The sequence below is a fragment of the Neomonachus schauinslandi genome, chromosome 1 (assembly GCF_002201575.2).
Source record: "Neomonachus schauinslandi chromosome 1, ASM220157v2, whole genome shotgun sequence".
In the NCBI taxonomy this organism is placed as follows: Eukaryota; Metazoa; Chordata; class Mammalia; order Carnivora; family Phocidae; genus Neomonachus; species Neomonachus schauinslandi.
The window spans coordinates 30961476-30977006 of record NC_058403.1 but is presented as its reverse complement, the minus strand read 5'-3'; the positions used below and the strand labels follow the sequence as shown (position 1 = coordinate 30977006).

General features: G+C 36.4%; 1 protein-coding gene across 5 annotated transcripts in view; it reads left to right on the top strand.

Moving 5' to 3' along the window:
• ROBO1 (roundabout guidance receptor 1) overlaps window positions 1–15531 on the top strand; it is a 967818-nt gene that overhangs the window by 923829 nt on the left and 28458 nt on the right. For 3 of the 5 annotated variants that reach the window (XM_044919565.1, XM_021679299.1, XM_021679300.1), the window contains 5 exons: window positions 2683–2837; window positions 5677–6012; window positions 7845–7952; window positions 11028–11172; window positions 14280–14528. In XM_044919565.1, coding sequence (XP_044775500.1) covers window positions 2683–2837; window positions 5677–6012; window positions 7845–7952; window positions 11028–11172; window positions 14280–14528 — 993 coding nt within the window. The remainder of the gene's footprint in view (window positions 1–2682; window positions 2838–5676; window positions 6013–7844; window positions 7953–11027; window positions 11173–14279; window positions 14529–15531) is intronic. The other 2 variants (XM_021679301.1, XM_021679302.1) reach the window with 1 other exon arrangement.

The window sequence follows — 15531 nt, the reverse complement described above, 5'->3', positions numbered from 1 at the left end:
TTTTGTTTTGTTTTGTTTTGTTTTGTTTTGTTTTGTTTTGTTTTGTTTTGTTTGAGTGAGTGGGGTATCTGAAGTAAGAGGAGCAGAGGAAATGAGAGTAATTGCTACATAATTATTTAAATGCAGTGTCCTCTTTTCCTTTGTGACACAAATTTATTCCCTTAATATGAACTGGAAGAAAAGTTTGGGTTTTATGAGCCTTAGTGTCTTCTTTTCTCAGATAATACTGTCTTTTAAAAGACAAGGAAGAAATAAGCCAAACTCAGATATATTCATAAGAAAATACAACCTCTAATATTATATGGTAAAAAGACATATTTCAGACACATGTTAATTACTGTAACCAGCACTGAGTTTTACTTCTGCTTAATTTCTTATTGTTGGACAGTGAAATCTGTTTCATATACACTAGATCATCTTAAATGCAGAAAAATAGCCTATGAGATTGGTAGTTTCAAAAAGCTCCTAACACCCTTATCAAGGTAGCTGCATGTGACCTTGACTTCCTCAGAGACCTCTAAAATACACATATGACATTTTAAGATTCATTATGGGTCAATAATGTATGGTTCACCTTCTTCCCCAAATAATTAGTATTCCAAATACAAGTTTAAACCAAAGCCAGGATGTGAATTGTTAATCTTACTTCCTGTTGGAAATCGCTCATACATATGGAAAGTTCTTTCAGCTTATGATATCAAAACATTCACTTTCAAAGTGCTTTTTTGAGAGAATCATGGTAGCATAAAAATATTGTCTATTCCTTTTGAAACCTGTAAGTCGGACTGAAAAATTTCCACTTGACCCATACTTTAGACCCATAATATCTGTACGTGTCAAATATGGAAATTTATTTTTAATAACTTCTATAGTGATAACACACTTGGCTTACGTTCAAGAGGAAATAAAATAAGAAAAGCTAAAGATTACTAGAGGCAGAATTTCTCTAACCAACATCTATTCAGAGGCTCCAGATATCTGTGATACAGCTTGCATTTAAATGTTTTAAATTTCAGCGGTTCAGCAAATTGGCTCTTCAAAGCACGTTTTTATCAACAATGTTAATAATAAATTGGCTCAGTTTTAACAGCATTATTCTGAATTTCGAGACTGCAGACATTTCCCCCCCCACTCTTTCTTTTATACGAACGTTTAATGACTTTAGGAAATTTCAGCACTCCCCAGTATGTATGTTTATAGCATCCTGGATTCGAGCATGGATTCCAGAGCTAGAGAACTTGGGCTCGAATCCCAGCCTCTCTGCCACTCGCTGGCTTTGCATAACTATGCACATGTTTCTTAACCTTCTGTCTGAGGAGTCCTTTTCCTCATCTGTAAAATAAGGAAATAGTAGTAACTACTTGGTGGAATGGTTCTAAGAGTTAAATGAGTTGATACATGTAAAGAACTCCGGACAATGTCTCACACGTTGTAAGCAAAAAGTAAATATTCATTTTTATTACAGATGCATAACACATATGTACATCTACTTAATGTATACAGACATAAAAATTATAAATCCATATTCTTCCTTTGGAGTGAAGGATTCTTCACATAACCATCATTTGCACTAGTGAGTTTCCTCAGTTGACTCTCTGTGCATCATGGAACCCTGAAGGGTGAAGTGTCAGGTTCTTGATTCCCGGGGAAATAAGAAGCATGGTTATCACACTTCGACAAAGAAAATGAAACTGTGAAGAAAATCTTTGCAGAATCTGCAGCACCAGCCTGTTTATTGTGGATCTTACAGCACACCATGCATTATCACCTCTTTTGCTAAATTATCAAATGGAGTCCATGTTGGAGAAGGACACGAGGAATGCTGCGCTTGGACTCTAGTCTGCATCTCTGGCGCTAGCCGTTCAGGGTTCCCTCTAATAGCCATTGATGTGCTTTGCATTCCCAATGCACAGTGAAAGAGCCATTAACGTGTTGTGCCAAAAAAGACAGGAACACTGATATTTCTTATAGTGGACACTTTCCGTTCTACCAGATTTAATTCAGTAGCTTTCCTTTGTTTATGTAGGGATTTATGGCAGTTTACACTGTCACCATCAGAAAGTCCTGACAAGCTTCCAGAGCTGTGCACGGAAACACTGATAAGGCTCTCTGCAGAATGTCACAGAGCCCCAAACTCACTATTTCTGAAACATGGTTTTGAAGAAAAGTATGCAAATATGCTTACTACGAAGGATCTGAATAAAGGAGCTTGTTCCATTTTTTAATGATGTTGTAAGAAGAATCATCACTTTTTTAATGGGTCAAAAACAAAGGGATGCAAACTGTCTCCACTATGGTATTCTGTCAGCAACTAAAACACTAAAAAATATAGGAATCCATATGTTTAGATTCCATGTTTGAGTTTTAATCACTGGGGCTAAAGTAAAGCATTGCAAACAGTACAGTGTTTTAAGTCTGACGCACAACTGTGCCCGCTTACAAAGTTATGGCCCTATACACGGAGAGAAGTTCTCAAGACATTAGATTACGTTACAGTTATCTTGTCAAAAAAATAATTGTAAAATAAAAGGAATAATAATATCATTCAGCAGAGCTGACCAAGGCATTTGTGAGAACAGTGATGAAGAATGTGTTGGACGTCTGAATGGGAAATCTCATTTGCTATTTATAAAACATGTGCATATATATATATATATATATTTTTTTTTTTTTTCCCTTTAGGCCAGGACTTCTGAACATCAGCGAACCTGCCACGCAGCCGTGGCTGGCAGACACGTGGCCCAATACTGGCAACAATCACAATGACTGCTCCATCAATTGCTGCACGGCAGGCAACGGTAACAGTGATGGCAACCTGACCACCTACAGTCGCCCAGGTTAGAGATGCGGACACAGCTCCATGAGCCTAAGCACAAGGACTGGCCACAGGAGGATACATTTCTTCCCCTCTCCCTACACTGGAAAGGAAAATTTGGTCAACATTTTCATAAAATGTTGACGATTGCCTAGCAGATTACCCTGATTCTATATTTTCTTCATCCCTCCACCTCCACGCTTCACCTTCCACCAGAGTTTCCCAGGATGCACTGGGAGAAGGGAGAGTATGAACTCTAGGTTAGATAGCAAGGAAAAAAGAACGTGTACAAAAGCATTCCTCTCTATGAGGATGAATGTATTTATAATTTATGTTTGTAATTAATTATTTTCAGGATATGGGGAATAAAACAGATCAAAAAATTTATAAGTCCCTAGTTAGAGTGAACCAAATTCTTTAATAGCAGTAATGAAAATAATAGCAACTGTACAACAGTAATAAAAAATTATAAATGAAAATTAACTGAAATTCCAAATCAGATTTTTTTTATTAACATATATTATTTGTTTCATGCATACAGGTCTGTGATTCATCAGTCTTGCACAATTCACAGCGTTCACCATAGCACATACCCTCCCCAGTGTCCATCCCCCAGCCACCCCATCCCTCCCACCCCCTCCACTCCAGCAACCCTCAGTTTGTTTCCTGAGATTAAGAGTCTCTTAGGGTCTGTCTCCCTCTCTGGTTTCGTCTTGTTTTATTTCAAATCAGATTATTATTATATAAAAGTAAATCCCAAAGATGTAAGATATATATATCTATATCTATATCTATCTATCTATCTGTCTATCTATATCTTTTGCAGGTGTTTATGCATGCCTTTATTTTATATTGTGTGGTTTTGGTTCAGAAATATGTGTGAGTGAACTACTTCATGATGGTGTCATGCTAAAGCATGACATGAAATTATGGATGTAGAGTATGCAATATTGAGAGGAATAAACAGAAAATTACTCATGATTTCTTGCAAAAAAAAAAACAACAAAAAACAAAATGAAAATCTTCAACATTCCCAATTGGGAAATATTAAAAGAATCATAAAGAATCAAACGATATGAGTAGAGAAGTAAAATGACTCATGGAACTAAAAAAACGGGAAATAGAAGATAGCATTTTAAGTGAAGAGGTTATACACCATAAAAAAACAAATCATGTAGCAGTCTGTATGTCTAGCCTTAAAACAAGTCCAGAGTCTTCCATTGGATATGGATATGACATATCCATGTAACTACGTCCCTGTTCTCCAGAAGTCCATATTCCAGTTGCGTAGTTAGGTGCTCACATGATTACAAAAAAAAAAAAAAAGAGAGAGAAAAGGGAGAGAGACTGGTTGAGCCCTGCAGGAGACAAAAGATGACAATAACCATTTAGATTAATATGTAGAGCTGTTTTGTCCAATATGGTAGCCTCTGGTTACAGGTGGCTATTTACAGTTAAATGAAACAAAATACAATTTAAAATTCAGTTCCTCATTTGCCCTAGACACATTTCAAGTGTGCAGTAGCCCCATGTGTCTGTTGGCTCCCGAATTATACAATGCTGAATAGGACATATCTATCATCTCAGAAAATTCTATGGAATCACACTTGTTTAGAAAGATTGGTGAAGAAAAATGAAATTGGCAAAACCATATAGCCTTTAACAATATTTCTTAACCACTATTAAACAAAATATTATACCTAGAAGTTAGAATTACTAAAGGCCAGGTGAGTCAAATATTCCTGTTCCCCGATCATTTATTTTTTAAAATGCAGAGTAGTTGAGTTCAGTATTACAGAGAAGTTGCATATTTCTCTTAAGATTATATTCACATTTACATCTTCAGCTAATTTTTCATCAACATATCCAGCTGAAAACCAATCTTCAAGGTGAGCTGAACTACTACTATTATGAACTACATGAATAAAATAATGGTATTTTTAACCATTGTAACTTGACAAATTTTTTTATTTAAAAAATATTTTCACTTTAAATTATGATTTTAGTTCTTCCTGCTGTTTTAATATTTTCAGCTGCAGGCTTTAAATATTTCTATTTATTTAATTTTAAATATTCTATCAGTTATTTCATTCCCTAATACTTCAATGAGGAGCAAATTAGAGGGAAATTGAAATAGACAAATTAGGTATTATTTCAGGCTTTCTTTGATTAAATTACACAGGTTACTTATGATTCATTTTATCATCATTATTGTCATTTTATACTTCTTGGGGTGTCTTTATGAAACCATGAAAAAATGATTGTATAATGTCCTTCCCTGATAATGATTATCCTACATAACCAAGGGAAGATCCAATAAAATTATCTTAAACACTATTTACCATCCCTTTACCTCTGTTCCTCATATCTTTTGAGTAGAGTTACTTTAAAAAATACTAAAATCTCAAGTTCTTTGATGTGTAGGCAGAGATCCCCCCCCACCCCTTTTGTTTGGATTCTCAACGTACATGCTTTGTTCTGTTGCTTCAACAACTAACTAGTAGCTTCAGATAGGACAGTAACTCCAGATTAGAACATATAAATTTGGCACATAAAGATACTCATGTGTATATTATTTAAGTGAAATTCCTATTAATAGGGTTGTTAAAGGAAAATCATCTTAAATTCAAATTCAAAATTAGTCTCTATATATTTCTCTATGTCCTCTCTCATTTCCTCAATTTTGAATTACCTTCTTTAGAGAGTACCTATGAATACCTAGCCCTTTTTACTGATCGCATTTAAGCCCCTTTTTACTTTACATAACAATTTTATTGTGACTCACGAAGCTACTTACAGAGAAATTTAAAACGAATAACCATGCAGAATGACTTTTTCCTTTTCCTCTCCGTTGCACATAGCTGATTGTATAGCCAATTATAACAACCAACTGGATAACAAACAAACAAATCTGATGCTCCCTGAGTCAACTGTTTATGGTGATGTGGACCTTAGTAACAAAATCAATGAGATGAAAACCTTCAATAGCCCAAATCTGAAGGATGGGCGTTTTGTCAATCCATCAGGGCAGCCCACTCCTTACGCCACCACCCAGCTCATCCAGTCAAACCTCAGCAACAACATGAACAATGGCAGTGGGGACTCCAGCGAGAAGCACTGGAAACCGCCTGCACAGCAGAAACAGGAAGTGGCCCCCATTCAGTATAACATCATGGAGCAAAACAAACTGAACAAAGGTGAAGAGCTTTGCCTTTATTCCCAGCCTTTTCTGTCTCAGTACCATTAACCTTTCAGCACTCCACGTCCAGACTTCTCTGGGATGAGCAAATGAAATCTTTCTTTTGTTCCTCATGTTTCCTTATTTCTTTGTTTTTGAAATTTCCAGTGTCAAAGAGTTAATTAGCACAACAATAACCTTGGAAAATTGATTTTATAATAATATATAACTATTTTCAAATGGTTTTGAGATTAATTTAAATTTAATCGTAGGTGAGGGATTGCTTAGCAAAATCTTTTATTCATAAGGCAGATGTACAACCGTCACAATACCTCACATTTTAAATAAATAGACTATCCCATTCTTTCCACTCGAGATTGGAAGATAATTGCTTCTACATGGTCATATAAATGAATGGCATTTTTATATCAAACTGAAGAAAAATAATTAAATTAAGCTTGAACTGGAGAAGTGGTTCAATTTGTTGTATTTCTCCTACCTCGTGTGTCCCTAAGACTGCTGCAATGATTTTAGAACCTAAATTTTTTTGGTTGACTTGATTGAAGTCTGTCAGGATAGAATCTAAAGTAAATTGTTAAATGGTAGCAGTGGAATAGTATTTTATAGCCTGAGGGGAATGTTTCTCTATTATACTATGTGTGAGTTGGAAGAGGTAAGTATTTGATTTCTTTATAGTCCTTTAGGCTACCGCTTTAATAACATGATTTGCAAAGTTGTACCTCTGGGGGGGGGGGAAGAAAAGAAAAGCATCCTCTAATATGAATAGTTCAGGGCAATTTTGCACAAGTGTCCAGGTAAATGACACATCTTATTGTAGATAATTAGAGACCTAGATTTATTTTCTTTAGGCTTGAGTTGTGACCGTTTTCCTCAAAAATAAAATGTATTACAGTTGGAGATGACAAGCATCCCATTTGATTAAGTTAATGTTATGTATTTCGATTTAACAATACAGTCATCCAGCCTTTTTCGAAGTTTGAGAAAACACTTGATTGGCATAAAACGCAGTTCAGTAAATATTTGTTAAGACTTTTGCACAAGCTCATGACAAAGGATGACCACGATGAAGAGAGGACAGTTTCTGCAATCCTGTAATTTGCAGTGGGCATTCCAACTGTTGTTACATCATTCCTCTTTAGTATATGGCTTTACTGTGGACTTTGGAAAGTTTGACAAGCCTCTGAACAAATATTTCAGAGCTCTTATTTATTGTTTTTATTGCTTGTACCAGACTTGGTATGCCAACTGTAATAAAGACCTGGAATGCAACTAAACTAATGGGTTATTACCCAGTACATTCCAGTGGCAAGTTTATCACTTAGATTTTTACCTTTGCCTAAGTAAGCAGAAGCCTTCCATGGCAGATTGAGATCCTTTGTTTTCTTATCATGGATATATTTTTTATTAGGTACCATCTTGCTGACAAGTTTCAGGGCTTTTTATTTTAATTTTTTAAAATGATTTGCAGACATGATATTTTCGTGATTTCTTATGGTTAAAATTATTTCGTTGTTATATTTTTCAAGTTAAGAAGTCAAGCAATTCCGATTTCTGCCTTAGCTGATTTAGAAATATTTTAAAGAGAAGAAATAGTTCCTTATATGATTCGTACATAGCTATGTTTAGTCTGATTTATATAAAGGAGATGATGCAAAGAATTTGGATTTTATAAATCTTAAAGAGACATGCCTATCTTTTCTTGACTTTTCCTCCTTTATACTTCTATACAACTAGCAAGTGATCAGCATGGTAACTTAAAAGCCTAATTGTTGGTAAATGATTAAGGCATCAAAGAGAAAATAAAAGTTTTTTTCCATCTGAAATGTCTAGATTATCGAGCAAATGACACAATTCCTCCAACTATCCCATACAACCAATCATACGACCAGAATACAGGAGGATCCTACAACAGCTCGGACCGGGGCAGTAGTACATCTGGTAAGTATGGGGAACCAAAGAGAAAGTCAGTCTCTCCTTTAAAAAAACGGTATATTCCACTGTTGAAGATTGAATGCTAATGAACTGATGTACACACATGACATGTCTACGCACTTTATATAATTTGAATTTTTCCAGGCACGGGTCTTGCAATTTGAGCGACAGTCCACTCACTAAACTATTTTGTGTTCTACTTGGTAACAAAGATTAAAGATCCCATTCTCCTCCTTGTTAATAAACTTTTTTTTTAAGATTTTATTTATTTATTTGACAGAGAGAGACAGTGAGAGAAGGAACACAAGCAGGGGGAGTGGGAGAGGGAGAAGCAGGCTTCCCGCCAAGCAGGGAGCCCGATGCGGGGCTCGATCCCAGGACCCTGGGATCATGACCCGAGCTGAAGGCAGACGCTTAACGACTGAGCCACTCAGGCGCCCCGTTAATAAACTTTTATAAAGCCAGAAGCATGGACTAGACTTTAAATGCAGTTGAAGCTTCTTTTTTTGCCCTTGGCCAAAGTAAAACTAAAAATGTTGGGCATATACTTAACCTGCTAAATTTGTTACTCTTTGAAGCAGTCTATACAGCACATAAAATCTGAGGACCCTTGAGCAGAATCACAAGCCTAAAAGATCGTAGGGACAACAGGAACCTGCCTCCATTGATAAGCCTTGTAACTTTCCCTCAGTTCTTGCCCTAAAACCTCGTAAAGCAACCTTCTAACTTGGGTTTGTAAGAGCCTTCGAAGCCACAGTGAGGCCTCTTCTCTTCATGCTGTTGCAGCTGTTTACCACCTGTTTTCCTGATAGGGGCTGCGGATGGGACTTCGCTGGTACTTAAGTCCGGTTTTTCTAATTAAAGGCGATTCATTATTAGAACTAACATGTGGCAAGCCACATCACGATGAGATCAGAATTGATTGATCTTGCCTCTAGTATGTTTCTCCAGGGGAGTGTAGAAATATCACCTCTCAGTACCTGGACTGAAGTTGCTGCTAGGTGCTTTTAGCCTGTGTCTTTACCCCTCTCCTGTAATGAATATGGCATTTACATTTTATCATCTTCCCTTGACAAAGGCCTGTTGATTTGGCATTTTTAAGCCTACATTTTGTCACTGATTGGAACTATTCCTATTGGAATTAAAGGAGTTTAGAAATACCTCTTTGCCTTTTTAGATCTACTCTTATTCTACTGTATGTTGATTTTTTTAAACAACTAAAATCTTACTAAAGAAACCCTGAATTAACAGGGATTTTTAAAAGGATCTACTCTTGGGAAAACCATAGAAAATAATTTAATATATTGATACCTCATGCCATTTTATCTTTGCATTCTTAGCCACTTAGAAAATCATATCTTCCTGAGGAAAATGATTCTATGATTGTGATTAAAATGATTCTGTGTTGTTAATTTTAAATTGACTTTCTCCATCCCTCAGCTTAGAGACCTAGATCTTGGTATTCTGCTGCTATTTATTACTTGGTATTCTGTGAATATTTGGTAAAAAAGATTTTTAAAAAATGTATAGTCTGGTGTTAATTAGAGGAAAGAATGAAGCAAGCAAGTGATGTGTAGGAGAGATTTGTAATGTTAGGCCTCTTAGGACAGATGGAGTTATTAGAGTAGATGCATGCCAAGAAATCAAGAGGAAGGCGCTGGGTATAGTCAAGTCCACGATTCTTGCCTAGTCTTTCCAATACAGGACAACTGAGTGAAGGAAGAGAGAATGGAGACATACAGGTAGAGGCCTGAGAATTGTAATTTATTACTAACAGCCAGTCCCTTGGCCCATACTTGGTGCAGTAACGTACTAGTTCAAGAACATCTGACTTAACGCACAGATTGGGCCAAAAATTCCAAAGCGACTTAAAAAAAAAATAAGGGTCATTGAATATACCAAGACCTGTTTCATGCACCATGTAACTTGGAGCTGTTTCAGAAAGGTTAAAAATATAAAGACCGGGCACCTGGGTGGCTCAGTTGGTTGAGCGACTGCCTTCGGCTCAGGTCATGATCCTGGAGTCCCTGGATCGAGTCCCGCATCGGGCTCCCTGCTCAGCAAGGAACCTGCTTCTCCCTCTGACCCTCCCCCCTCTCATGTGCTCTCTCTCTCTCGTTCTCTCTGTCTCAAATTAAAAAAAAAAAAAAATATATATATATATATATATATATATATAAAGACCAAGAAAATTCACTGATTTTAAGGGATCATATGAGAAACACAGTTATAAGCTCATCGTCTATAATTTCCATAAGAATCTAAAATGTATCGTATTAGAGGAGGAAGATAAAGATGATTTTATCCTCAAATATCTTTTGACCCAAAATTATTTTAAAATGAATACTCTAAAATGTGCAGTTACCTGATTTAAAGAATATGCCAAATCCAAAATCAGAATACTAGGGCACTTGCATAATTGGGCTATTTCAAACTACTATAAATGTTCAAGCAACATCATTTTACTCTAAGCCGTAATTTTGTAGAAACTGGGGCTAAGAGCACTTCTCTCCTTTTTTAAAAATCATTTCTCTGCTTCTTTTGTTGTTAGTTATATTAGTTCCTCCAGCAATGATTTTCATCTGCACCTGCCTTTCTGACGAAAACTGGTAATTTCATTGTGCCTAAAACATTTCAATGGACAAGTACAAATTATATATATTCAGTGATTTAATGCAACAGTGGAACTCTAATAGATCGTATCTGTATCATATTGTATTTTAGGTTCCAGCAATTAAATAATAGAAAGGCACTTCAGAAAATATGTCTACAGCTCATTTGTTTTAGGTGATAATCCATAATGCAATTAATTGCTGTAAGAAGATCACTATTAACGATATGACTTGTAAAATTCATTTGTGATTTTATTGCTTTTCCACTATTTATTTTGCAGTTAAACTTGGCAATACGTTGCATCTTCTATTGTACAAAGTTCTGTTAAGATTAATGAAGAAAAGCTTGTTTATCTGCTTCTGCATATATGAATTATACGATCATATTTACAGGAAATAATTCACCTGTGGATAATAGAAAAACCTTAAAGGCCAGAAATAAAAGACTTGGATTTTATTTCTTTTCAAGGGAGTCAAGGGCACAAGAAAGGGGCACGGACACCCAAAGTACCAAAACAGGGTGGCATGAACTGGGCAGACCTGCTTCCTCCCCCGCCAGCGCATCCTCCACCTCACAGCAATAGTGAAGAGTACAGTATTTCCGTAGACGAAAGGTAAGAAGAATTTCAGAACGGATGTAAGTGGAATAGGATGATTCCTTAAACCCATATGAGGCAATTATTAAACTAGATCACTAAGGGGAGACATTCCTAAGGTCCACAAACATTTGTCTCTGAAAAAAACAGTATTGCTGTGTTAGAAGGACTTGAAAAACATCCTCAGTGCTGCCAAAAAAAAAAAGGAAATCGTGCCTTGGACACTTCTTTTGGAACTAAGAATTATGAATCAGAACACACATGCACAATTTACATATGTGTTTATGTTTTATACATGTAATTTACATATGTAATCATATATAAAAATAAATACAAGATCACATATGCATCATGATATATATAACCATACACATATATGATTTTATGATTTTCAAATATCAGAATTTGTATTGCATATTCTTGAATTTTCGTAAAATAAATGTGTGAATTTGTACAACAACTAAGGTATCCTGAAAACTTTTGTTTGTTCTTAGATATTATCACATTATGCTGAAAACTGTGGAACTTCAAACTCACTGAATTGTCTCTTACAACAATGCAACTAGTGTAAATAATCATATCATATGACAGCGATAAGAAAGTTAGTGTGTTTCGCTCTCTCTCCAGATTCTATAGAACTGAACCAACAGAGCAAAACAGATGTTTCACTGGTATGATGATCAAAGGAGAACTCACTTGACATAGAGAATTAACAAAAAATAAAATCTACATGAAAATACGGTCTTTTTAGTGACTGTTGTAAAAATAAAGACAATGTTCTTTCATTCTCCACACACGAAAAATAGTTTTACGGATCCAAATATGCCAGGAAACAAAACTCTGTACCTTTGTTGTTCCAGTCATTTAATGAGCAAATACTGAGCCATCACTCCTAGGGAAGATACAGGGATAGGTTCCTGCAAGTCTCTGGTCACACATTTTTGTCATCTGATCCATGCATAATCTTGTTTTATGTGTGTTTTTGTTTAAAGACACCTGGTGCGATATGTATTGTTGATTCATTTACATTGAACTGTAGTATCATAGGTCATTCCTGGCCAAAGCTTATCTAGTGTACATATTTTCTCTATTTGACACGTCATAGGCTTTTGCACTTAGAAACACTAGATCGCACTAAAGCTCTATCCTTGGGGGCTACTTTAAACAGGGAAATTATCAATATAAAGAAAAAAAAATTGAGAACGATGTGGCACTAGATAGACTGAGAAAAGGACACTTGTTTGCAGTATGAAAACTGACACAAGAAGGTGGAGTGACTCAGATGCTTCACCGTGAGTATTGACTTTGGGTTACAAATAAATTTTAGCAAGTAGGTGACTTTGTAAGTATAGAATCTGCAAAAATTGAGAATTGACTATAGTTTTTAAAAAGTCATTTTCTAGGCTCTGTTAACATTTATTGCTATTTTAGTCCGCCAGTAAAGGGACTAAAATGAAATAAGTGGATATAGTTTTTTAAAAGCCTACAGGAGATACAACTCTGCCCTGAAGGGAAAGACTGATTCAAAGTGGGAAGAATGAAGGTTTCCTGATCCTTTGGCTTTTGTTCTTGACTTTGACATATGATACGGTTCTCAATCAAGAGGAAGAGGGATTTTATGGACATTGGGACCACACAGAGATGTGGCCTCCTGGAGGACTAAGATGGGTCGGTGGGAGGGAGGGAGAGGAAGCTGGGAAGGCAGGTGTAAACCAGGTTATACAGGTACTCGAATGTCTTGTTTAGGTATTTGTATATTTCCCTCTAGTCAATAAGGGAGCCATGTATTACTCTGCAGCAAATGAATGATCTGAGAGTAATGCATATTATAATAAAGTAGTTTTGGAAGCACTGTGAGGATTCAGAAGTGTAGAGTGACTGGAGGCAAAGAGATCAATTAAAAGGTTATTGCAGTAGCACATACAACAGACTTTAGAAAAGTTGTAGATTTTGGAGATTTTTAGAGAGGAAACAGAGATGAACCAGGGAACAGTTCAAGGTAGAAGAGAGAGGAGTAAGGTGAGATGACACAAGATTTCTAGTTTAGGGGAGTACACAAATTGCTGTTATTTTGTTGAGAAAGGAGACGTAGAAAAAGTGTCAAAGGGAGGTAGTAGGATTGGTAAAGTAAAGGAAGACTCAAAGAAATCATGTTATATGAGCATCAAGTTTCCTGAGTTCAGGTGAACAAAGCAGGTGGTAGAGAGTGAATGAGAGAGAGGGGTAACACGAACACAGTTTATATAATGCAGTAAATTACTGCCATTTGAATCAATAACCGTCTGCCCTGGGGTGGGAGAAAAGAGAAAGGCATGAATGTTTCCCAGATCCATCTAGAGTTTCCACACAGCTCTAGCAGAGGAGTAGTGGGGCATTTTATTGTTTATCGACTATTTTATGTACTGTGTTTTTTATTCAACATCCTAAACGCAAGCCAACAACTTCATTTGTGCTCAACTGAAGAAATAATGATCTATTATAATTTCAGAGAAATGTGGATTTTCAAGAAAGGATTTTTAAGAGTAATTTTTCTCGGAGGTTAGCATTCATCTCTAGGTCATCTGTAGGACCATCCCTGAGTCACCTTTTTGAAGTGGAAGGCTAGACTACATGCAACACATTTAGGAGTACTAAGTACTAAGTTTAACTGCATTAAGTAGATGCCTTTATTGCATGACTTCTCAGAGCCTGCAATATGCTGATGTAAATTGTAATCACTCAGAAAAAATATTATATGTAGCACTCACCAACCTTGGTGATAGTGAACTGTTTTTTGTATTTTTATTTATTTTTAATTTTTTATTTACTTTTTTTAAAGATTATTTATTTGAGAGAGAGAGAGAGAGAGCACAAGCAGCGGGGAGGGTCAGAGGAAGAGGGAGAAGCAGACTCCCCGCTGAGCAGGGAGCCCGATGCGGGGCTCGATCCCAGGACGCAAAGGCAGAGGCTTAATGACTGAGCCACCCAGGCGCCCCATGAACTATTTTTTTTTTAACAGTGCTCCCTAAACGTGGCTCACAACATTGAGGTTAAAAAAACAACTCAAAGCTGATATTCCACTGACTGTACGAATTGTTTCTTTGCATAACCTGAAGTAAATCTAAGTGTGCTTATCATCGTTTTAGCTATGACCAAGAAATGCCGTGTCCCGTGCCACCAGCAAGGATGTATTTGCAACAGGATGAACTAGAAGAGGAGGAAGATGAGCGAGGCCCCACTCCCCCTGTGCGGGGAGCAGCTTCTTCTCCAGCTGCGGTGTCTTATAGCCATCAGTCCACTGCCACTCTGACCCCCTCCCCACAAGAAGAACTCCAGCCCATGTTGCAGGACTGCCCGGAGGAGACTGGCCACATGCAGCACCAACCCGATAGGAGGTACACTGTCACTAGCCTTTTGCTGACAAATCAGATAATTTCCACTCTTAAGTGGCATTTGTAGAATGCTATTATATGAGCTCATTTTCATGTCTAGCCTTTTTTCCAGGATCATCATGCAGTAAGCCTCAGTAATTAACATATCAAGTAATATTGTTGACCAGAACATGAGATTAATTGATCCCAGTGAACTTGCAACCATAAAATAATGTGCATTAATACTCACCCATTATGATAATTGCATTCATAAACACATGGAGATCATGTAGTAAATATATGCATTTGTAGCAATTTATTGGTGATGCCTGTTTTTGCATCTTAGTTTTCAATAGGCGTGGGTAAGTCATTGCTTTGGTCTGTGGAAAGTAGATTTTCTCCTATCTTTTGAAATGAAGTCTGAATGATTTCTTGCCTCATAGCTGTACTGTTGCAGAAGAATGAACTTGGCGTATTTATTTCGCTTTGACCTCAGGTACCTTTATTTTAGGTCAGAGTCCTTTTGTCCAATTTACTAAATAATGTGTGTGTGTGTGCGTGTGTGTAACCAAAAATTCAGCATTGCCAACCAATACATTTTTGTTAGACACAAATAAATACTTCCCTTGTCATTTCTACCACATCAAAGCTGTTACTGCATCAAGTTAACTCCTCTCTCATTGTTGATGATTTGGTTTGTACTATTTCATTACCCTTGACACATTATATTTCACACATGTAAATTTATATATATACAAAACTTTCTATGTTCCTAATATAATTTGAAGCTGAGTATGTTATTTGCCTCTGAAAATTGTCCTTCAATTTTCTTGAATGAATAACATATTTTCATTTATACTGCTTGAATTCTGTAGATTAAAATAGAACTTACAATGTTTATTAATTATTCTATCCGTAAGAGGTTCTTACCAAATTCAAATCATATACTCTCTAAAATGAAGGCGGTCATTAAGGCTTCCTCTGTGGGACAAGGGGGAATTTGGATTGCCATCCATTTATCTTTAAT